Below are 22,770 nucleotides of genomic sequence, written 5' to 3'. Positions count from 1 at the left end.
TCAACAACTTTTTTTATTATTTTATTTTATTTTCTTTTATCAACTCTTATTAAAGAGAGCTTTCTATTAGCTTTCTTTCTTACCAATACTGCCCACAATTTCGTACAACAGTAGACAGTCGTTTTCCTCACAAAAATCATTTTCTATGAGTGACCTCATGGAATCTGGTGGTGATGACGAGGGATCAGAGAGTAATAGTAGTAGCGGTGGTGGTGTAAGCAGTAATGTAAATAGATCTGATAAGTCTCAGTCGTACAACGACAATGTTGAAAGAACTGCCAGTCAACCTATGGGTGTTCCATCCTCTGGCAACAAACGTTCATTGTCTATGTCTTCTTATGGCTCTTCTTATTCTAACCACCACCGTAATAATATTGAAATGTCACCCTCTATTGATGAACTCTGCGATACTGCCGCTAGTTCGTTATCATCCTTATCTTTGAATGGCCCTCCAGGTCCTGGTGCCAATCGTGTGATTGTCATTGGCGCTGGTATCTCTGGTTTGCGTGCCGCTTCTGTCCTCAAACGTCATGGCGTTGATGTTGTTATCCTAGAAGCTCGTCATGATCGTATTGGTGGACGTATGTTCACTAGTAGACAACCTGGTAAACCTCCTCGTGAAATTGGTGCTGCTTGGATGCACGAAACTGTGCAGAACAAGCTGGTTAGTTTGATCTCGAAATTGGGAATAAACTATTACTATGATGATGGTGCTCCTCTCTACTATACCCCCTGGGGCCCTGCTTCTTCTCAGTTCAAGGCTAAAAAGGTCTGTGAAGAGTGGGTTGATTATGCTGAATGGTTATATACAACCAATCCAGATACACCCGACCGTCCTGCCCAGGAATTTATCCGAGAATATGTCAGGGATCATGAACTTTTGAGCAAAGAAGAAAGAAGATGGGCTCCCCAAGCTTTGCGTGAGGTGGAATTATGGATTTCTATTAATTCTGATATCGCTTCATCTAAGCACCTCTCTTATTATGTCCAAGAACGTAACTTATACGTTACTGGTGGCTACGACACCATTGTGAACTATTACTCCAAACCCCTTTTGAGGGACGGTCAAATCCTTCTCGGTGTCGAAGTACAAGATGTGAATACTGAAGACGACGGTAAAGTAACTGTCAGTGCTATCCAAAACGGTCAAACATTCCGCTTTGATGCAGATGCTGTCATCGTCACTGTTCCTCTTGGTGTATTGAAAGAGCGCATGATCTCGTTTACTCCACCAATGCCTCAAACCTTTGATGAAGCTCTTGATAGGTATTCATACGGTGCGTTGGGAAAGATCTTCTTCGAATTTGATGACGTCTTTTGGCCCAAGGAGCGTGACCAAATTGTGTTCTATCCATCTCCTGATGACATGCTCAATAAAGAGCACCCTGTATTAAATAACGCCTTTGTTATTAATAACTTATACGTGGTTGCTGGCGGCCTCAAAGAACTTTGCATTCAAACTGCTGACCCACTTACAAGAGAACTTGAAGCTATGACTGATGAAGAAATTTACAGTTTCTTCGAACCGTTGTTTAAAGTGATTCGTACCGAGCCTTATAAGGACCTTCCAAACCTTGTTAGTTTGGAAATAACCCAGTGGACCAAAGATAAGTACGCTGGTTTTGGTACTTATAGTGCCGCCAAGGTTGGCGATGAACCGGATTTGTTTATGGACTTCCTAGACCAGAACCATGACTCTCGGATCCAGTTTGCTGGAGAGCACTGTTCTATGCTCGGGAATGGATGTGTTCATGGAGCCTTTGGAAGTGGTGAGATTGCCGCCAAGAATTTACTTAGTCAATTCCACATTTCATACGACGGTGACAACTCGGTAGCCTCTTCTCCTTAAAGTGACAGCAAGCTTTGACTTATTCTTGCTTATGATATCCTTGTTTTTTGTCTTGATTGTTTTTTATTAATCTGATTTTGCGTTTTCTGTGTTCCGCTTTTTGTCTTGCTTTTTTAACTGCATTATATTGACTGCTTTTTTTGTTGTCGGTGTATAAGCTGGCATTTTTTTGGTGCGGTCAATATTAAATCTTAGTCATTTATTCATCTACTATATATTAAATTAAATATTAAATCATCTTATCGTAAAATGAGCTTTATTGAGCGGCACTCTCAATAAATGACATGGCATCACTCGCGCTAATAGGTGCAATTGTAGACATCTTATCTTTGTAAACAACTCCGTAAAATTTGTCAGCTACTGTAAGCATCTCAGGCCGGAACGTTGTACAAATATATTGTGCATCTTTGGCCTGTTCTTTTAACATATGAGCAACTGCCGTTCGGTATTGAGTGTCTAGATTAGCATCAATCTCATCGAATAAATAGAAAGGTGCTGGGTCACAACGCTGAATAGCGAAAATCAAAGTCAGCGCACAAAGCGACTTCTGCCCACCAGATAATTGACTAACAGCTTGCTGCTCGTTGTTACGACTGTTGAAAGACACATCGATGTCCACACCTGTATAATCGATTCTATTTCCAGTTGTAGCAGGTTTTCTTTGAATGACCAATCTCCCGATTCCATCAGGGACAAGCTGTTGAAATATTTCAGAAAATGCAATATCAACTTGCTTAAAAGTTCGGTTGATTGCTTCGTCTTTACGACGGTCAAGTGTCTGGATGAGTTCCCTAATCGACGTCAAAGCTTCTGATAACTCCCTTTCTCGAACAATCAGATGCGTCTGTTTCTCTAACGAATCTCGGTATTGCTCGGCTGCCCGCTTGTTGACGTGGACGTACTTTTTGAGTTGTTCTGTGACTTCGCGCTGTCGTTCCACGATCTGATTGGCATCCATATTCACAAACTCATTAACCGATTCTGGTAAGGTTCCTAAAGCTCGGATCTTGCTATGGAGAATATCCTTACGGGATTGTAGACGTGCTCTCTTGGCAACATCTTTGTCGGCATTTTTCTGTAGCTGTTCAATGTGCTGTGCTAGTTTCGTTTGATCCTCTTCTATCTGAGCCAATGAGGCTGCATGAGCATTCTTCTCCTTAAATAAGGCCTCTAGATTATGATCCACCTGGGACAATTTCTTCTCCATCGTGGCCTTCTCCTTTGTAAGCTTTTTGACTTGAGTTTGAATCTCAATTAAAACAGCTTCTGCGTCGTCCCCATTGTTCTCTAAGAACTCAATATTATTGGTCTTGATCTGATCATTCCGCACATATAAGTTATCTTGAAGATCAGATTCTAGTAGTGCACGCTGCTCGCCAAGCCTGGACCGTTCTGAGCTTGCCTGTTGGTATTGACGCCTTGAAAAGCGGATCCTGTCACCAATCGTATTCAATTCTTGAATCTCCTCTGAAGAAAGATTATTATTGAAAGGCGTCTTCAAATCTTCAACGTAAGAGGTGCGCTGCTCAATCAGTGATTTCAAGTTACCATTTCTATCCACCAAATCTTCTTTCTTAGCAGCAATTAAAGCCTTGAGTCTTAATTCCTCTGCCACTGCCGTTCTAATGGTTTCTTCAAAAGCCCTGGCTTTACTTTGAATCTGGGCGCGTTCATTAGCAACCCGAGTTGCTTCGCCCATTGCATGAGTGATTTGTTGATCCTTCATCGTGATGTTATTCTTGATGACAATCAACTCGTTGTTAAGCCTATTGACTTCCTCTTGAGCAGCAGACACAAGCCGTAAAGCATCTAGCCGGGAGTTCTTGGGGTTATGGTAACCTCCTGTCATTACACCCTTCGAATCAACTCGATCACCATCAATAGTAATTGTGTTCAATCTGTGCGAGTGCATGAATTGGTTACATACCTCTAGTGTAGAGCACACAAGCATGTTACCAAATGTCTGCTGAATAGCAGGCTCAAACTTTGGATCATACTGAATACGAGAAATGAGTGGTGTCGTTTCATTCGAGTCCGGATATACATGATTGGAAGGTGTTAACCTATTAAGAGGCATGAATGTAACTCTGCCTGCTTTTCGGCGAGATAACTCGCTTACCAAAAAAGTAGCGGTTTCATCTGTATCTACAATAACGTGAAAAAGACTTGATCCAGCTGTGCGCTCAACAGCGAGCTTAAAGTCGTCGGAGACTGATATAACATCAGACAATTTTCCGTAATATCCTTTGACATTCAATTCGCGGGCGATTTCTTCAACTGCCTTGAGTCCTAAGTAGTTGTCCCTACTCATAGTTCCTGATAGACGTTGTTGAGCTTTGTCAAGCTTCTGCTGAGCATTGTCCAAAGCAATTTCTAAGCGGCTCTCCTCACGCCATAAGCCCTTACGTTCATCTAGCAAACGTTCTTTATCAAGTGCTGCTTCTGTCTCCAGTCGCCGGGCAGAGCCATGCATCTCGCTAGCTGAATCTAAACCCTGCCTTTGAGAAAGAACACCCTCTGATGCCTGATGCAGTTGCTTTTCAAGCTCAACAACCTCTAATTGAAGCTCGCTAATAGCAGTATTCCTAGCAGCAATAGTTGCTTCCACATCAGCGATCTGAGCCTGTAACCATCTATCACGTTCGCCCTTTGAAGAAAATTTCGAGTTTTGGCCCCTCTTCAACTCGAGTCTGTCTCGGCGAGCTTCCAGGGATTCTACCAACTCACGAAGCTGTTGTTCTTCCTGCTTTAATTTGTCAAATCTTGGAATTATCTCTAACAATTCTGACTCTTTAATTTTGATCTCTTCAGACAGTTCTGCACTCTCTTGCTCGCGCTCTAGTCGACGTTGCTTGATTTGGGCTTTGTTTTCTTGAATTTCAGATAATTTGAGTTCAGCCTTTGCATGCGAGGTAATAATTTCATCTAGATCTTCTTCTAACTCAGCTTTTTCTCGTTCTAAAATCTGAATCTGCTCATCTGCTCGGGTGATACCTTCCTCAGCGTTTTTGAGGTTATCTTCCAGCAGTCCAAATTTCTCAGTCTCAGTGGCAACAGCTTCACGGCCATCCATACCGCTCTCCATTAATCGCTCAATACTGCTGTTTATTACTTCCAACTCTCGGTTGTACACAACATGATCCAAGCTACGTTTTTCAGTTTCAAACTTCTGATAAGCAGATAACTCTTCCTTTTCCTCCTTTAACTCCTCTAATCGTTGGTTAATTTGAACCAAAGTCTCACTGATTTTTTCTCGGTTTCTTTCTGTATCTTCCAAAATCTTGGTAGACTCTTCCTTCTTTCTATCGTATACTTCTGTACCAGCTACATCTTTGAGAACTTTCAATCGTTCTGTTTTCGACGCATTTGTTAATGCAGTAATTCTACCTTGAGGAACAATATAATAAGGGTTTGATTGAGAGAATCCAGCACTTTCAAGCAGGTTAAGAATCTCTTGCCGAGTGATACTTCTACTATTGATGGAATATTCATCTTTCTTCAGACCAACCGTTCTTCGAATTTTGACCTCTGCATTGTCTATTGATGTAAATCTCCTATCGGTATTGTCAAGGATAATTTCCACAAAAGCACTCATAATGGGTCTACCTGGACCTTGGTGAAGGAGTTTTAACCTCTCTTCACGAGCACCAAGATGCTTGTGCTTATCACCAAGAACAAATTGTATGGCTATTTTGTCATGTTAGTAAAACACAATGCAATTGCGTTTAACCTTATAAAAACACAGCTTACCTTCGAAAAAATTACTCTTGCCTGAACCATTTCTGCCCACAACAACATTGTGGTGAGGACTCAAATCCTCTGCCTCAGTTTCTGCCTTATACGTTCGAAACCCCTGGATTCTTATCTTTAAGTAGTTAGATCACGACCAAAATATTCTGATTTCCAATTCGCATCTTACCTGTTTAATATGCATTTTGGCCTTTGAACTGATTCTGAGTTGAGGAACAACGTCAATTTATGATACGCGTCTTAATTACCTCACGATGCAAACACGAGAGGTGCATCTACCAGCCGGGTAACAAATTAGTCGCGTATAATCTGGCTAGGCCCAAAGATTATAGACGGAAGAGCAGTGGCTTATTTAAATGCATTATTCCTTTAAAAGCCAGGGTCAAGAACTCGCACCATCTTCGACATTGGGGGTAATCAATAGCTACACTTTACATGGGGTACATAGGAACATATCTGTATGAGTGTTTATATTAACCCCATCTTCTACGCAGACCAATCACCGAGATCCGACCAGTATTTCCGGCGGGTCCAAAGAAATTGAGTCACGCGGTGTCCATCTCAAGAAGTTTTTATAATTAAAATTTAAATTAATTTTATTAAAATTAATAAATATTTAGTTCATTAGATAGAATTGTGTGCTGGAGATTTCGGTTGAGTGCTGTATTTATTTAACTGCTTAGAACCACATTTATGCGAAAAAAGTTGTTCCATTATATAAAAGTAGATTAATCGAATATAAATTTTTTTCGAGAAGGATCTTATTAATCAGGACTCGCGAAGACACTGGTAGGTCGTTTGATGCGGCTTTAATGTTCAGGTGGTGCGGCTCAGATATGAAATATATGATTATCTGCCCATCCTTTGTACATCCACTTTAATAATTACTAACGACTTCTTTCAAAGGAGCACCTCGTTAGTTCAAAATGGTAGTGGAAACCTGGGAACCGACGTTAACATATGATACTAAAACAACGCAAAACACCCCTCTGTATGAGGATTTTACGTCACCAATAAAACCTAATGTCTCGTATCATTTTAATGAAGACGTTTCGCGGTTTCACTTCGGAGCGAGGCACCCTATGAAACCGTTTAGACTGATGCTGACAGATCATTTAGTTTTGTCGTATGGTTTACACGAGAGGATGGATTTATACAAGCCGAGAAGAGCCACTAAAGATGAAATATTGTCATTCCATGCTGACGAATATGTCGACTTCTTGCAAAGAGTTACTCCAGATAATATCAAGGAGTTTACTAATGTGTTCTCCAAATTTAATATTGGAGATGATTGCCCTATATTTGACGGCCTGTATGATTACTCAACTATATATGCTGGTGCCTCTTTGGATGCGTCAAGGAAATTGATTAGTGGTCAAAGCGATATCGCAATAAATTGGTCTGGTGGTTTGCACCATGCCAAAAAATTTGAAGCTTCAGGGTTTTGCTATGTTAATGACATCGTATTGAGTATATTGAACTTGCTACGATATCATGCAAGAGTTCTTTACATCGATATTGATGTCCATCATGGAGACGGTGTTCAAGAAGCATTTTATGCTTCCGACCGAGTTATGACTTTATCGCTGCACAAATACAATGGTGAATACTTTCCTGGTACAGGTAATTACGATGAAATTGGAGCAGGAAATGGAAAGCACTACTCATTGAATGTTCCTCTACAAGATGGTATTGACGATGAATCTTATATTAGGCTGTTCAAATCGATATTGGAGCCTGTGCTTACCGCCTTCCAACCTGGTGCCATAGTGCTTCAGTGTGGAGCAGACTCACTAGGATGTGATCGATTGGGTTGTTTTAATCTTAATACTAAGGCTCATGGTGAATGTGTAAGGTTCACACGATCGTTTGGTATTCCATTGTTAGTTCTTGGTGGAGGAGGTTATACGCCGAGAAATGTTTCCAGATTATGGGCGTATGAAACATCGATCTGTTTAGACGTTGAACTGGACTCACGCCTTCCTCAGAGTTTACCTATGATCAAATATTTTGCTCCGGATTACAACCTCCATCCAAACCTATCAGGCAAGCTTGAAAACAAAAATACTCGGAAATACCTCGAATCAGTCAAAACTCAAGTGCTGGAGCAGCTTAGGTTCCTAAATGGAGCGCCTTCTGTTCAAATGCAAATCATCCCCCCAGATATAGAGGGCCATGATGATGAGACTGACCGCGCTATTGCGGACAAACATGAGGATGATAACAAAGACGAGATGGATATGGATTTGAATCTGAAGGACGAAAAAAGAAAGGGTGAGCTTTCTGTGTAATATCACCAATACTGTACATATTTATTTATATAATTTATTTATTATTAGAGACTTCTCAAAGGCGTATTGTTTTCTGGTCTTTGCAGATCCATTAACATGATATGTAGACGATTTTATAAGGAATTGTTACGGAAAAAAAGGACTAGTCCTATCACATTCTAGCCAGGGCGTTAAGAAGAAGTTCAGTTACGGCCATATCTAGAGTAAAATAAGATTTCCCGTCCGATCAATCATATTCAAGCCTCTAAGAGCCTTGATCAGTAATGCCGTGGGAGACCAGGCGTGAACAGAAGGTGCTGTAATTATTCAATTTTTTTGGGATATTTTTTTCGCACCCTCCCAAATTTTTACTGCTCAACTAATAAATTAACCACGGAAGGGTAAAAAAGTACAAAAAGTGATCGACTTGACAGAAGCCAACCTCGAAGCCGACCTTAAATACCAACAACTTCTTCCTACAAGTACTAGTTAGATTATGCTGCTCTGCTCTGATGGGGGAATTCTCTAGCAAATGCAGATAAGCAAAACCACATATCTGTTATCTACCAAATTGGTTCTAAGATAAACCTCCTAGTAGCAGACGAGCATTACGGCAGCCAAAGACATCTCAAAAGCAGCTCTAGATACAATACTAGTGGAGTGACCCAGTTATCTCACAGCTTGGCAGCCCGGATAAACTCCCCAAGAGCTGCATTGATATGCAATACAAACTTCCAACATGCTACTGACGGGAAAGCCGGTTGGGGAAATTTGGCCCCGCATTGTGCGCTTACATGCATGTGTTGAGGGCGAGTCAACAAAAATTAGTACCAGTGAAGATGCATCGGGGGATGCTGAAATTTCAGGGGGTCTTTACCGCTTAATGGGCTTGAATTACCCCATTTTCTCTGAACAGCCGGCATTGCAGTTCAGTTCCAGAGCCAAAGCCCCACTCAAAGAACCCTATAATTTACATGTCAAGACAAATAATGTCTATGAATATATTACTCCCAAAAATGGCCCTTTCTTAAATCGCTTTAGCTCTATAGCCCGTTTTAAGTTTCACCGGGTGAGCTCCGCTAACGGCCTGATTAGCCCTGGTTAGCGTGCATTCTGAGCTCGACATTTTGATAGACCCTCACAAATAGTACTAGCATGCCTCCGTGGGTGGCCTCGGGGTGGGAGTTCATATACCGCAGGACGGTCAGCAGCCGCGCGAGGGGTAGAACCTACCAGAGAGGTTGGGACACCACCAATGCAGGCCCAACTCCCAACATTTACTAGTAAAAGCAGCCAAATTCGTGGGCAGGGGGAGAAATTTGGCAGGGATTGCAGGCTGGGGGCCCAGAATGGCCTGGCGAGATCACGGCTGAACTATCAGCGAGAATAGTTGGGACATAATTTGACAGGTTATATATCCTAAAAGATAGGCTGACTGACATACGCCCCTAACGCGCCCTTGCATACAGCGGTAGACTCACCACCATACCGCACGACATAGCCCAGATTGATTTCGTCTATATATATACAGGGAGCGTCATCTGGTGTTTTTCAGTACCGAGAAAAATACATATCGCATTTACGTTTTTTTTTCGTGGGAACATAATTACATCTGTTACCAATAAAAAAAAATAAACTGAAAAATAGCAATTGGCAATTCTGATAGAACCTGTTTGCAATTGAGTATTTGATTTGATATTACCAAAAAAAAAACCATGTCTGCTAAATCAATTCACGAAGCCGACGGAAAGGCCCTTCTTGCCTACTTTCTCCCCAAATCACCCGTCTACTCCGAATCAGAGCCCAAGACCAGCTTTCAAAGTTCCACTCCCAAGTTGGCTTCGCTCACTTTCCCATCTGTTGAGTCAATTGATGAGGTTTTAGCTGAGGCTGAAAAGACATACCCCTGGTTGCTTTCACCTGGCGCCAAGTTTGTCGCCAAGCCAGATCAATTGATCAAGAGAAGAGGAAAGTCCGGTCTCTTGGCTCTTAACAAGACTTGGGAAGAGTCCAAGGCTTGGATTGCCGAGAGAGCTGCTCGTACTGTCCAGGTCGAACATATTGACGGAATTTTAAGAACCTTCCTCGTTGAGCCTTTTGTGCCTCATGAGCAACAACACGAATACTATATTAACATCCACTCAGTTAGAGAGGGTGACTATATTTTGTTCTACCATGAGGGTGGTGTTGATGTCGGTGATGTTGATGCCAAGGCTTCTAAGATCCTGATTCCTGTTGACATTGAGAATGAATATCCTTCTAATGAGACCATTATCAAGTCCCTTTTCTCCAAGTGTCCCGAATCTCAACACCAAACCTTGGTTGATTTCGTCAACAGACTTTATGCTGTCTACGTTGAATTACAGTTCACTTACCTCGAGATTAACCCTCTTGTTGTTATCCCTACTGCCAACGGTGTTGAGGTGCACTACCTTGATTTGGCTGGTAAATTAGATCAAACTGCCGAGTTCGAGTGTGGTCCTAAGTGGGCTATTGCCAGATCTCCTGCTGCTCTTGGTCAAGTCGTCAACTCCACTTCTGCCTCTGGAAAGGTTAACATTGATGCTGGTCCACCAATGGTTTTCCCTGCTCCTTTTGGTCGTGAGTTGTCTAAGGAAGAGGCCTACATTGCTGAATTAGATTCCAAGACTGGTGCTTCCCTTAAGTTAACAATCCTTAACCCTAAGGGTACTATCTGGACTCTTGTTGCTGGAGGCGGTGCTTCTGTTGTGTATGCTGATGCCATTGCTTCTGCTGGTTTTGCCGACGAGTTGGCTAACTATGGTGAATACTCTGGTGCCCCTAACGAGGTTCAAACCTATGAGTATGCCAAGACTGTTCTTGACCTCATGACCAGAGGTGAGCCTGTTGAGTCTGGTAAGGTTCTTTTCATTGGTGGTGGTATTGCCAATTTCACCCAAGTTGGTTCCACTTTCAAGGGTATCATTCGTGCTTTCCGCGATTATAAGAATGCTCTCCACAATCACAAAGTCCGCATTTATATCCGTCGTGGTGGTCCCAACTGGCAAGAGGGTCTTCGTCTTATTAAGAATGCTGGCGAGGAGCTTGATTTGCCAATGGAAATCTTTGGTCCTGATATGCACGTCTCTGGTATCGTTCCTTTGGCTCTTTTAGGTAAGAGACCTAAGAATGTTCAACAATTTGGTGCTGCCTCTTCCACTACCCCATCAACTCCCTTGAACATTTAAAAAGCTTTTTCTGTATCAACAACAGATTCATTATCTATTAATCCGTCCTATATAATAATTACACAATAGAACATGGGCCGTTTCTACGCATTGACTACATATTCTATAATTTTGTTTCGAGCGATTTGGGGTAACTAACTATGAATATGGTCTGGTCAGCAAGTAGTCTGCCGCAGAATGTGTGGCTTTGAACCGCACATATACAGGGGAAGCTGCTGGTCCTATATAGTAGTATATTTCAGCGAATAAATTGAACAAAAAAGTCAATGTGCCCTCGTGATTATTAACGCGTTTTTACTACTATCAGGGCTCTAGGTCGTGCAAAATAACTCTTATTAACATAGCAGGTACTTAGCATTGATTTTCAGCTCATAGGGCCTTAGGACATCTAAGTGAATTTATAGGCTTATAACGGGCCTATTACTGAAGAGCAAGTTAGCCCAGATCAGACAGCCAATTTTTTTAGAATGGGCGAAGAAAATCCTCCTTTGAAAATGGAGGTAGATGGAGAACTGTCTAAAGCACAATCACCGAATAATGTTACAAAGGAAGATATTGAGGACAATGGATCGGAAACGACACTAGTACCTAGTGACGCGGCCAATGATAGGGCTAACTCGTCGCCATTTCTGTCCAATGATTTAAAGGATTCTTCAGCTGAACCAGAGACTTCAGATTTGAAACTTTCTGTTGACGCTGTAGACGAACAGGATGTCAGCTTGGATCAGAAGAGAGAAGCCTCAGAAGGCATATCTACAGACTCTAGCGAGGAGTCTATGGATCAGGAATCTAATAGGAACTCATTAGCTTCGTCGCCGACTAACGACGAGAGTGCTATCGAGGAACCAGCTGAGAAAAAACGAAAACAAGTTCAAACGACATTGGACTCCTTCACAACTAAATTGGGAGGTACAAGACACTCTCTATCAATTAAAATCAAGCTTACGCCAGAAAAATTGCAGGATATTCAAGATGCTGATACGGAAAACGACTTATCGTCATCTTCCAACTCCAATTCAAAGAAAAGAGGCCGACCAAAAGGAAATGTAGCTCAAAATGAACCAAAGCTCAAATTATTCAGTAAAAGAGGAAGACCCAAAGGAAGCAAGGTCCAAATGCACATTAGTGAGCCCACAGAGCCTGAAGATCTTCCTTGGATCCCTGATGAGGAGCTTTCTAATGAACAGCCAGAAGAGACTGATCCTGATGTGATTGAGAATGTCCCAGGAATTGCATTTTTAGTCATGTTTCAAGCCAGGTTTTATCCTGCATTCAGGGATATTCCTCAGCTCGGACCACAGGATTTTGAAACTGGTCTGAAAACCCAATCACTATCACTCAATCTCGAAAAGTTTATGTGCAGGCTTTTGACTCTACTACTCAATAGAAAAAAACCTGTTGAACCAGGTAGGTATAAAGGAGCATTAGAAGAATTACATGGTCAGCTGCCAACGTTGGGCCTGGAGCCATACTGGCCACTCCATGTTAAACTTAAATCGCCAGATGCGATAAATGAACTATCATGGCAGGACAGACTGGCATTTTTGCAAATGCTCGGATTATGGACACTAAGCAATTCGGAAACTATCAGGGGGATGATCAATACAAGTGGCATAGATGGAAGAGCAAAGGGCCTTACCGAACTTCCAGAAGATGCTGAAACAAACCCTGATGGAAGCCTGGTCGCATCCAAGGTCGAATACTTGGGAACAAACATTGACAATATACGATTTTGGTTTATAAAAGGTCAGGGTGATACTCCATTCAGAATTTACAAGCAAACGAATCCAAGGCTACGATACGTCAACTGGCAAACAGTAGCTGGGTCATATGTAGAACTAGAACAACTGGTAACGAGTGGAGAGCTTGCTACAGATGTTTCTAGACAAGGATCAAAGCTAAGGGAGAGGCTAAAGCAGCTTCTACCGGAGGTGCTAGAATCTGAAGAAAGAAGATCAAAGGTTGAAAGAAAAGAGCAAAAGAAACAACGACAGTTGGAAAAGATCGAGCAGGCTCGTAAAGGTGAAGGTGATTATATTGGTAGAACCCGTACAAGAAGCAGGAGGATCAATTATAATCTTGAGGACCTCAGTGTTGCTTCTGTAGAAGCTGATGAGGATTATGAGAGCAGCAGCAGTCGAACTTCCCGACCATCTAGGGCAACTAGGGGTTCTAGAAGATCTGCTCGAATCGCCGCTGAAGAGTCCACGCCTATTAGTTATGATGAAGCGGATATCGAAGATGACACCTCAGGTGGCCCACACTATGAAAGAGTAAATTATAATGAGGAAGAAGAAGAAGAAGAAGAAGAGGAAGAGGAAGAAGTCAATGATCTAGCAGGTTACGAAGATAAGCCTGTAAAGGAGCTTGATGTCGGAGATTATGAACCCAGTGAGGAAGAAGAAGATGACGATATAGATGATAATTGGAGGTCAAAGAAGGATGCTCATATGGAGCTTGGTAGTTTAAATGCGACTGGTAGAACAAGGAACACGCCACCACCAGGAACTAAGTTCGTGTTTCCTTTGGGTCTTCCAGGGTCTACTTCTAGTGGAAACATTGGATACCCATTGGGCAACGTTCCTATTGCAACACCCCATCTAAATTCTCAACCAGTTACGGCGGACCTGAACAGTTCCTCGACAAACTTGCATACCGTCTTGAACATTAACAATGACCCCAATTTAATAGCTACTAAAGAGAATGGTTCTCAGACAGTTGTTGATGTTTCAACTTCTTCTCTATCTGCTCCAGCTGACTCATCATCTATCACAGGCTCTCCAAAAATATCTAATTCAGATAGTCCAGCTGTTGCTGCTATCGTGTCACACATAGCCATTTGAGTCAAGCTACTTTCTTGCCAACTCTACTTGACATCCGCATATTTAGTAAAGTAATGACAATGTAGGTTCATGCAATTAAACTACATATATTTACAATGCAAAGAATAAATATCAAATAAATAATCAGGGACTTTCAAGCCAAAAAGCTAGAATCCCCCTAAGAAGGTGGTCAACACGTGTAACTTGGGCCTGTGTTTAGAATCATATTGAAGTTCGACATCCTCGGGCTCCTCACAGTATCCCCCAATGACAGTTTCCGAATGATTCGACTCATAATAACTGTCAGTGAGAATTGCGTCATTTTGAGAATGGTGTTTCTCTGTTCGAAGTGGGGACAACGCGTTTTCTGACATGATTGGTGTCAAGTCTAAGGAAGAGGCTGGCGATTCTAAACTTTCAGCCGAATTATTTCGCGTTCCATTCATATAGACAAATGTATTATAGTCATGGCCATAAAAGTTTTCAACCGGAGTCATATCAGATTTAGAATAAGCTGGACCAGTGGTTACGATTCGTAGGTCAGGTCGATTGGAACTGCCGTTTTCTGAAATATTAATCATCTTCTCCTTCCGCTTTTCAACTGGCGTAGATGATATCGACAAAGGACTCCTTGAGACAACATTGACATCTCTTTTTAAATCTTCGATTGGAGTCTCCAATATCCCCTTTGCTTTGTTCTTTGCAAATTCTTCAAAATAGCGCTGATATGGACACACGCTCCAATCCGCCATCTTGCGTCATGTAGGAGTCCATCTATCAGTATTCCTTATCGTAGTATAGTCTTAAGAGTCTTTAAAACGAATGGTAATCAAAGTAAAATTAACGATCCCAATCAAAAAAAAGATTTAGTACACCCTTGTGGTCTTGTGGTTTAATTAATATTTTAAAGGTCTCAAGTGATGCCTAATCCTTTATCTAATCCCTGATTTTTAAATCTGAGGTCATGCATGCATTAGTTTATCTCATGCGGATAAGTTTCCAAAATGAGTATCATCTCTCTTTTTTATACGCTTGCAGTAGTATTCAACGGCGCTGCATACGCGGGAGGGAAAATGAATTCGGAAGGTCGGAACCGAGTGCAGATCTTCTTAATATGCGAGATCTATGACCATGCCTGCCAAATGAAATATTAGATATTGTATCGTAAATTCATATCCTCGTTACATATAAATATATACACAGATTGTTTTGAAGGTGGTTTAAATAGATCAATTACTGGAAATAGTCAACGCTTCTAATTCCTGAGCGAAAAAATCGGGATGTTGTTGATCGATTTGGTCTCCACTAGTTGAACTATGATCGTTGAAGAACTTGACTAGAGATCGCAATGCAACTTCTTGGGGATATGCATCATCGATTTCTGCATTTACATCAATTCCTGATAACCAGTCATCGCGCAATTTGGCCTTGCAATTCAAATAAATAGCAGAGATCAGATCCATATTATTGAACTTCCATTTCTTTCCGTTAAAAGGCACTTGTTCTTTGAACAAATCCAATACGGTTTTCCATAAATCCTCCTGGTATACTGTTAAAGCCTGCTTCAATGTCTCTGAAGGCAGCTCAGCAACAATGATAACTCTTTGTGTTTTGTGCTTTACAATCTTCCGTAGTACTCTAACCAAGTTGATCAACGTGAATAAATAGGTGTTGGAAACATGGTCGACCTCTTGGTCGGCCAGACCATCATAGCCGTATTCATGACCATTAGCAGTACTGTTGTTCTGATTCTTGCTGGTTGTGGTGATACCATTCACCTCGACCCATTCATCAGACACATGTCTGCTGGCATTGAAAAAAGTGCAATCCAAGTTACTCACAAAAAGAGCCTTTTCCAACACATTATGAGAATAAAGATATTTGTAAACAAATAGATAATACCTTGCATCAAACAATAGAACCGACAGATACTCGAATTTCAGAATATGGTCTACCTTGTACCATAATAGAAGCAAGTCCAAAATTGCTGATATGCTTTTCATAGTAACATCCTTACATCTTAATTGCTCAATTTCATCAGGACTGGAATCATCAACCCTTCCGCGGAGGAACACGTTACTTTTTAGCATCAGCCTTAGTTGAACATTAAGAAACGAATTAACTGTCAACAATGTGCCTCTATACACCTTATCCACTCGACCCAATATATTTTGACAATGCTCACTATTAACTTCAATTCTCGCATTATCCTTTGGTCTTTCGTCAGTGTCACTAGCTATTTGACTCTTGTTAGGGCTAGCGGCCAGTCTCGCACTGTCTGCTTTACTATTTGCCGAACCTGATTGGTTTTCTTCACCATCCCAGCCTCTTTCATACCTCATAAACTTGTCGCGTTCTTCCCAGAGTTGTACAAGAGCCGGAGTGGTTCTTATCCGAGAAGCAAATAATTCACCTGCCTCGACAATACTTTGGGGTACTTCGCTATCAGTTGGATACAGGAAAGGGAAGCTCTGATTTGTCATGAACACAGACTTGCGAAGCTTTTGACCAGGTGACATGGCTGGCGACATCGGTGGGGAAGGTGCTGGTGTCGCTATATGAATAGTAGGGGCTGGCAAAGCTGTATTAGACGGCTGTGTGTGTGATGGTCTTGCTACCTGAATGAAATGTGAAATGCTTTGTGTATTCTCTAAAGTTTTGGGTAGATGCGAAGGAGGAGGTACGTAAGATGGATATCTGGATATAAGATCGTCCCTGAAAGCGTGATAATCCAACGGGGAAGCGGTGATAATGTTCTCATCATACTCTTTCGGTAGACCATACTTTTGCCTCATGTACGCTTTCACCTCTTCCATCTGGCTTCTCCCGCCAAACAAAACAAGAATACATTTCCATATTATCAAGTTTATTTTTGTGACTGGAAATGCGGCCAGCGTTTGTTTATTACTGACCCACCGCAGTCTTCCTACCACATCAATCAAATGGCTAAGTACTGGCGGTTCCAGGCTGTCTAGATCACTTACGAACGTGTCATCTTTTTCATCCCTAAGCGTTTCCACAATTAAATAAAATATCGTCAATAGCAAAATTAGCTCATCATTTACCTGTATTCCAACTTCTGTCTCATCCACTGAATCCTCTGCTGGACTATTTGGCAGCTTCAAATCTATAAGTCGGGTGATTTGTTTCCAAATAACAGGCAAACCGGCGGACCTCCAAATCAGCTTACAGTTCTCTTTGATTTGTAAGATATGCTGTTTCTGATCATTGACTTCTCCATACGCACCCTGTGCAATATACACCAGACAGTCCAGGTTTATTCTCCCTGCTTCAGATAGACCAACTTCGTGTTCCATGGCAAGATCATCTAACAAATCAGCTAGTACTTGTTTTCTAGTCAGAGTTGAGGAACGCTTCCATTCTAATATGTTAGTATCCCATAATGCCGCTTAAAAACAAACTTTGAATCTTATAAAACATACTTTTAAATTTCGAGTAGAACTGTTGCTTAAACTCAGTCAGACGAGAAGTGTCTTGTGCAGTGAAAAAGTCATCCAGTTCTGTAGAGAATCCCTCTGTATCTGCATATTTGTAGTTTAATTTAGGAATTGTTCTGCTCGAACCACCATTGGCACGTTCTTCCTCCACTTTCTGTAGCATCCGTTCAGCAAATGAAGTAGTCGAACCAGAGGTTTCGTCCACCGCCACAAACTCAGCATCTTCTGGTTCACTCGTGTTGCTGCTGGTGTTGATTTCATCATCATTGGATAAAGAGTCTCCATTTATAGCAGCAGCAGCCACTGCAATATTGTCGTCATCATATTCGCCATCAATTTGATTCGAGTTAACTGTACTACTTTCAACACCAGATGGCCCTATCAAAGGAAGGTGAATTTTGCGATTCGGAGAGCCACTATCGTGGCTTTCAAAAGAAATCCCCATATCTATGTCATTGCCTCTAGCTTGGTTATCATCCATCTTCACAAGAACATATGATAATAACAAGCCACCAAGCAATTCTCAGAAATGATAATGCTATAGTCTTGGTGAGGTTGCGTATCTAGATCTCCCGCAACTATCGCGTGGGGCTTGTGTGGGGCTGACTCCAAGATCCTGTATGCTGTATTTCCAGGATTAACCTAAGATCATCTTAAATGCTATGTCGATGAGAGCGAACGTGAGAAGGGAAATTTAAAGGGAGGTTTGCTGATACACCTTGTAAAGATAGAAGCAGGGATTTTGGTGGGACCGTTTCTTTTACGTTCATTTCCTACGAGGCATCCTTTTTTACAAACATATTGCTATTTTAGATTGAGCAGTTTGTTTAAACCGTTTTTCACTTTTAATGACCAGGTGATTCGGCCCGTATTATCTATATCATGACCTCACCACTGGAAGCAGTCCTTGGACTCCGTGTCAAAATTGTTACAATTCTTGACAGCACTGTCACTGGCAAGGTTTACTCATTTTGTCCCATAACCAACACGATAAGCTTGGCAGAGGATGGTAATCATCATGCCAAGAAGTCTACATCACAAGTGCCCAACGGAACCTCTAGTCATAATGCAGGTGTGAACTACCGGATAATTAAGACTTCATTTATAAAAGATATTGTTGTCTTGGATAAACCCAAAAAGCAGCAGCAACAACAGCAGCAACAGCCTGGATATGGGTTTACCCATGCCAGCCCTGCTATTGGACATGTCAATGTCGGTTCTTTAGCTGAAAGGGAAAGCCAAGGTGTAAAAAAGGCCCAGCATGAAGCTTTGGTCAATGGAGTAGGTGTTACTCCTCTTGGCCAGCACATCTTCAATACCCTCTACAAAACACTGCCAACGAGATGGCATGATAAGTCCATAATTGTGCTCAATGAGGTTCGAGTTGACCCTCCCTATACCGCCGAGTCGTGTCTTGCTGATACGAACTCATCGGCATTGGAGCTTGTAAAAAAGATCGTTGGCGGAGCCCATGAAAAGATGGCTTTGCCAAAGGGCGGCTAATGAACCTACATAGAAATAAATGACTTTTGCTCTACAGTAGCTGCGTATTCGGATGGCTCCTTCACCAGCTCCTGGGATCCCATCCTTGTATTATAGCAAAAACTCAGCGTATGATGTATTCAAGATTGTAAAATATTTCATAGATATATATCATTAAAGCTACTGAACAATAGTCCATTGGACACAAATGCTATTAAACATTTTGCGAATACCCCGAATACTTGTCCCATAGATACCATCCACCTCTTCCCAGGGAACTGTGAAACTACCTTTAGGACTATCCGGTTGAGTCTCAAGTATAAAGTTGAACCACAGCTTTGTTGACGTGGCTTTGATAAATTTACGACGAGCACATATTCTTAAACCTACATCCGAGTTAAGAAGAATAGGCTGTTCATCCATATCTAGCCTATATTCCAATATATTAGGATCATCTGTTTTCTTAGCTTTTACTCGAGCCACCGTAGATTTCGACCGTCCTTTGTCGAGAAATTCTTCAATGTCTATATGAAACTTGAAATGTTTTTTTGGGTTAATCAGCTTTATACAGTCCAGTTGAACACATTTCCTCACTGAACATTGTTTAGGAAGTCTCCTACTTTCTTGGCCATCAGTCAACCACTTTTCATAATAACTCAGATAACGTCGTTGGCTTTCAATTGACACTCCTCTGAACCCAATTCCCCGTATTGATGGCATCCTTGCAGCGGTGAAAACCTCGATAGCTTGATCTCTGCTCAAATTCTGCATTCGCATCATATAAGCGCAAGCTATTGTTCCTGAACGGCCCTTTCCTCCTCTACAATGGATAACAGCAACGTTTTTTGGGTCAGAGTCTAAGAAATCTTGTATAGAGCGTATGATGGCTGGGATCAGATCAAATGGGGGTGGCCCGTGGTCAAGAAAAGGAAATCGACTAACTTTTCCATCAAACTCACTGTCTTTATAATCTCCATCAGTCTCGGATCGCAAGTTATATATTCTCCAATTATCACCGTGTGTTTTATACAAGTAGGCTGAAAGACGAGACACAGTGTTTCTGTACATACCCCGCTTACTACTGCTAGTGGGCATCGATATGACTATAATGTTGGGCGTAATATAGTCCAAGTCAAGCGAACCTTTTCGTTTATCGGCAAATTGAACTCTAGCAAGTCCAGCAATGGCTTGCAATATCCAGTCCATGATGGATGGTGGAAATTTTTTGGCCAAAAAATAACTTGATATCCCTTCACAAATCTAGCTTATATATTGGCTGGGGCTAATTATGGGACAATGCTCTTTGCGAGCATTATGATACCAGTTCATCTTATGATTCATGAGATATAGGTTTTAATCATAAATAGCCACATTTTCTATAATCACATTATGTATCTATCTGGATCTCGACTTAAACCTAGCCCCGCGACATATGCAGGAACATAAAAGCATCACGACCCTGCATAGTGATTTTACGAGAGATGGGGCCGCTGAAACGCAAAATAATAGAACAATATACATTAACAGGTTCTCAATTATATACTCATCTATACACGACTGCAAATTATTAACTCTAAACCAAAATAAACTTATTTGGCAGGAGCAGGAGCAGCACCAGCAATACCAGTGTAGATCTTGTAACCGTCGTAGATCAACCATTGGAGACCAGTAAGGGTACCAACCATGACGATTCTGACGGGGAGACCGTTCCAGAGACCACCGAAACCAATCTTAGAATAGATACGAGAAACAGCAGCACCCATAGACTCACCAGCTTGACGCTCAGCATTAATCTTGGAAACCATAACATCAGCAGGGTGGGAGACAACAGCACAGAAGACACCAGCAATGTAACCAGCAAGGAAGGAGACACCAGTTTGAGCAAGCTTGGAGTACTCGTGTCTCTCCTTAGGAAGAGCACTGTAGATAGCAACGACAGTGTTTTCGAAAGAAGCGAACTTAACCATGGTGTAAGGAATTTGTCTAGCCCAGAGAGGAGAAAGACCCTTGTAAAGACCAGCAACACCTTCAGCAGCAATAGATTTCTTGAAACCGTCGAGAGCAGAAGTGGCATAAGGAGGAATGGTGGTTTGGGTCTTGACCTTAATGGCCTCCCAAGGACACAAGAAGATATCAGCAATGAATTCAGCAGAGGCAGAGGCGGCTAAGAAAATGGCAGTCTTGTAGTTCTTGGAGAAGTCCTCGCCAGCCAAGTCAGAGTAGGTCTTCTTGAAAACCTCGTAGAAACCATACTTACCAGCACCCTGGAGAGAGTAACCAATAAGAGTAGCACCGAAACCAGTGAAGACACCACCGAATCCCTCAGTAGCAACAATGGTCTTCCAAGCTTGGAAGTTACCAGAGTAGAGAGAGGGGTTGACTTGCAAACGACACTTGACCAAATCCAAAGGAGTGACGGCAGCGTGGGTAGGACCACAGGCTAAAAAGTGTTAGTTAAATATTCTTATTTACTTCTAAATCAAAATGAATCATGGAATTTGCGAAAATCAAAAATGAAACTGATCTGCTAGAAAACCAGGGGTAAATTGATGGATCTTCGACATGTAACATCTTGTGGGCAAGGGTTGATTTGTATTCTTATCTGGGCAAGGGTGAAAAGCTCACTTAAAAGTTCTAGCGATCTGATTGGAGCAGGTACTCGAAACGGGACAAAGCGGCAATAAACCATACCGATAGCAAGATATTGCAAAAAAGAGCTCACCAGATAAGAGATTTAATATACTCTTGACCAGATTATAATAATAATCATGCCAGTTCGTAGCAAATACTAATTGAATGGAACCATTTCAATGCGGTACACTGACATGTCCGTGAAAATCCTTATCGCAGCGAACAAACGAACTTATCAACACGTTGCAAGTGTCTAACTGCTTAGTCAACAAGCTTTCAGTTTCATAAATCAATTCCAATATCCATATTGATTCCATTCCATCTTTCCGAGACTCCCGTCTCGGATACACCCCACATCTAATACTTACCAAGAATACCACCAAGAGTACAGGCAAGGTAGTACTCAGTAGAGTAAAGTTGAATACCCTTAGGAGCAGCAGCAATGGCTTGAGAAGCCTTAGAGAGCTCAGTTTGAGCAGCCTTGCTCAATTCAGCGGCCTTGTCACTGGGAGAGCTAATCCAGTACTTGGAAGAAGCCTTTTGGTGAACTCCGTTAGGATCGAAAGAAGCCTTGAGGGCAGAGGCTGATGGGAATAAAGCCATTTTTTTTTCCTTTTTTATCTCGTGAATTGAACAGTTAACACTTCTGTTATGAAAGAAACAAAAAAAACAAAAAAATTAAAAAAACCGAAAAAAGGCCTTTTTTCTCTTTTGTAAGTATTGGTTGGAGAAGAAAAGAAGAAGAGAGAAATAAGAAAGTTGCAAAAAATGGATGAGCGTTCCTTTTTATTTTTATGAAATATGCTGCTGCATTTGGGAGGGTAATTTTCCTAGCAAACGATATATAGCTGCATGTTTAATGGTGGTTAACACGGAGCGAACCGGTCCTTCGGTGATTAGGGCACGGGTTGTCCAGACACATGCTACCCGTGCCCATAAAACAATATGAGCTTAAAATAAATATAATAATCGCTCGGCATATTGATGGCATTTGCAAGGGCGGATTCGATCTGGAGCCGTCGTTGCGATCTCGAGTTGATTCGGATATTAAGGAACTTGTTGATATCAAATTAAAGTTTCGGATTCATAGGCATGAAGACTGATACGCCAGTAGACACCCACTCCGACACTGATAAGAAATAAAAACATCTTGAATGTAGGATATGAAGGAGTAATATGTGTTGGCTGGGTTACAATGTGATGATGCTACTGTAATCGTGAATTATAATTGGATAAGCTTCTGTAGCTGCCGAGTGTCGGGATTTAATGTCGAATTTAGCCGTTGGTGTCGGTCGGATC

At 41.7% G+C, this 22,770-nt stretch overlaps 9 protein-coding genes across 9 annotated transcripts; 5 read left to right on the top strand and 4 right to left on the bottom strand.

Annotated features, from left to right (window-relative positions):
- Positions 1-145: 145 nt before the first annotated feature.
- Positions 146-1,849, top strand: FMS1 (polyamine oxidase; the record flags this gene model as incomplete). The annotated part of the gene is made up of 1 exon (XM_018878552.1): positions 146-1,849. One exon carries the CDS (start codon positions 146-148, stop codon positions 1,847-1,849), a length of 1,704 nt encoding a protein of 567 aa, XP_018735844.1.
- A 256-nt stretch (positions 1,850-2,105) lies between these two features.
- SMC3 (cohesin subunit SMC3) lies at positions 2,106-5,444 on the bottom strand (the record flags this gene model as incomplete). The annotated part of the gene is made up of 1 exon (XM_018878551.1): positions 2,106-5,444. The coding sequence occupies one exon, from the start codon at positions 5,442-5,444 to the stop codon at positions 2,106-2,108; it is 3,339 nt and encodes a 1,112-aa protein (XP_018735843.1).
- Positions 5,445-6,699: 1,255 nt separating this feature from the next.
- HOS2 (histone deacetylase HOS2) lies at positions 6,700-7,890 on the top strand (the record flags this gene model as incomplete). Its single annotated transcript, XM_018878550.1, has 1 exon — positions 6,700-7,890. The coding sequence occupies one exon, from the start codon at positions 6,700-6,702 to the stop codon at positions 7,888-7,890; it is 1,191 nt and encodes a 396-aa protein (XP_018735842.1).
- A 2,555-nt stretch (positions 7,891-10,445) lies between these two features.
- AWJ20_1651 (uncharacterized protein) lies at positions 10,446-11,078 on the top strand (the record flags this gene model as incomplete). The annotated part of the gene is made up of 1 exon (XM_018878549.1): positions 10,446-11,078. The coding sequence occupies one exon, from the start codon at positions 10,446-10,448 to the stop codon at positions 11,076-11,078; it is 633 nt and encodes a 210-aa protein (XP_018735841.1).
- Positions 11,079-11,545: 467 nt separating this feature from the next.
- On the top strand, positions 11,546-13,921 carry AWJ20_1650 (uncharacterized protein; the record flags this gene model as incomplete). Its single annotated transcript, XM_018878548.1, has 1 exon — positions 11,546-13,921. One exon carries the CDS (start codon positions 11,546-11,548, stop codon positions 13,919-13,921), a length of 2,376 nt encoding a protein of 791 aa, XP_018735840.1.
- A 1,208-nt stretch (positions 13,922-15,129) lies between these two features.
- On the bottom strand, positions 15,130-17,217 carry FAR11 (Far11p; the record flags this gene model as incomplete). Its single annotated transcript, XM_018878546.1, has 1 exon — positions 15,130-17,217. The coding sequence occupies one exon, from the start codon at positions 17,215-17,217 to the stop codon at positions 15,130-15,132; it is 2,088 nt and encodes a 695-aa protein (XP_018735839.1).
- Positions 17,218-18,240: 1,023 nt separating this feature from the next.
- On the top strand, positions 18,241-18,861 carry LSM12 (Lsm12p; the record flags this gene model as incomplete). The annotated part of the gene is made up of 1 exon (XM_018878545.1): positions 18,241-18,861. One exon carries the CDS (start codon positions 18,241-18,243, stop codon positions 18,859-18,861), a length of 621 nt encoding a protein of 206 aa, XP_018735838.1.
- A 159-nt stretch (positions 18,862-19,020) lies between these two features.
- TEP1 (Tep1p) lies at positions 19,021-20,046 on the bottom strand (the record flags this gene model as incomplete). Its single annotated transcript, XM_018878544.1, has 1 exon — positions 19,021-20,046. The coding sequence occupies one exon, from the start codon at positions 20,044-20,046 to the stop codon at positions 19,021-19,023; it is 1,026 nt and encodes a 341-aa protein (XP_018735837.1).
- Positions 20,047-20,429: 383 nt separating this feature from the next.
- On the bottom strand, positions 20,430-22,074 carry PIC2 (Pic2p; the record flags this gene model as incomplete). Its single annotated transcript, XM_018878543.1, has 2 exons — positions 20,430-21,280; positions 21,840-22,074. 2 exons carry the CDS (start codon positions 22,072-22,074, stop codon positions 20,430-20,432), a joined length of 1,086 nt encoding a protein of 361 aa, XP_018735836.1.
- Between the last annotated feature and the right edge of the window lie 696 nt (positions 22,075-22,770).

Source organism: Sugiyamaella lignohabitans, chromosome A, assembly GCF_001640025.1.
Source record: "Sugiyamaella lignohabitans strain CBS 10342 chromosome A, complete sequence".
NCBI lineage: Eukaryota > Fungi > Ascomycota > Dipodascomycetes > Dipodascales > Trichomonascaceae > Sugiyamaella > Sugiyamaella lignohabitans.
The sequence above is the reverse complement of the archived record's forward strand: the minus strand, read 5'-3'. Positions and strand labels throughout refer to the sequence as shown.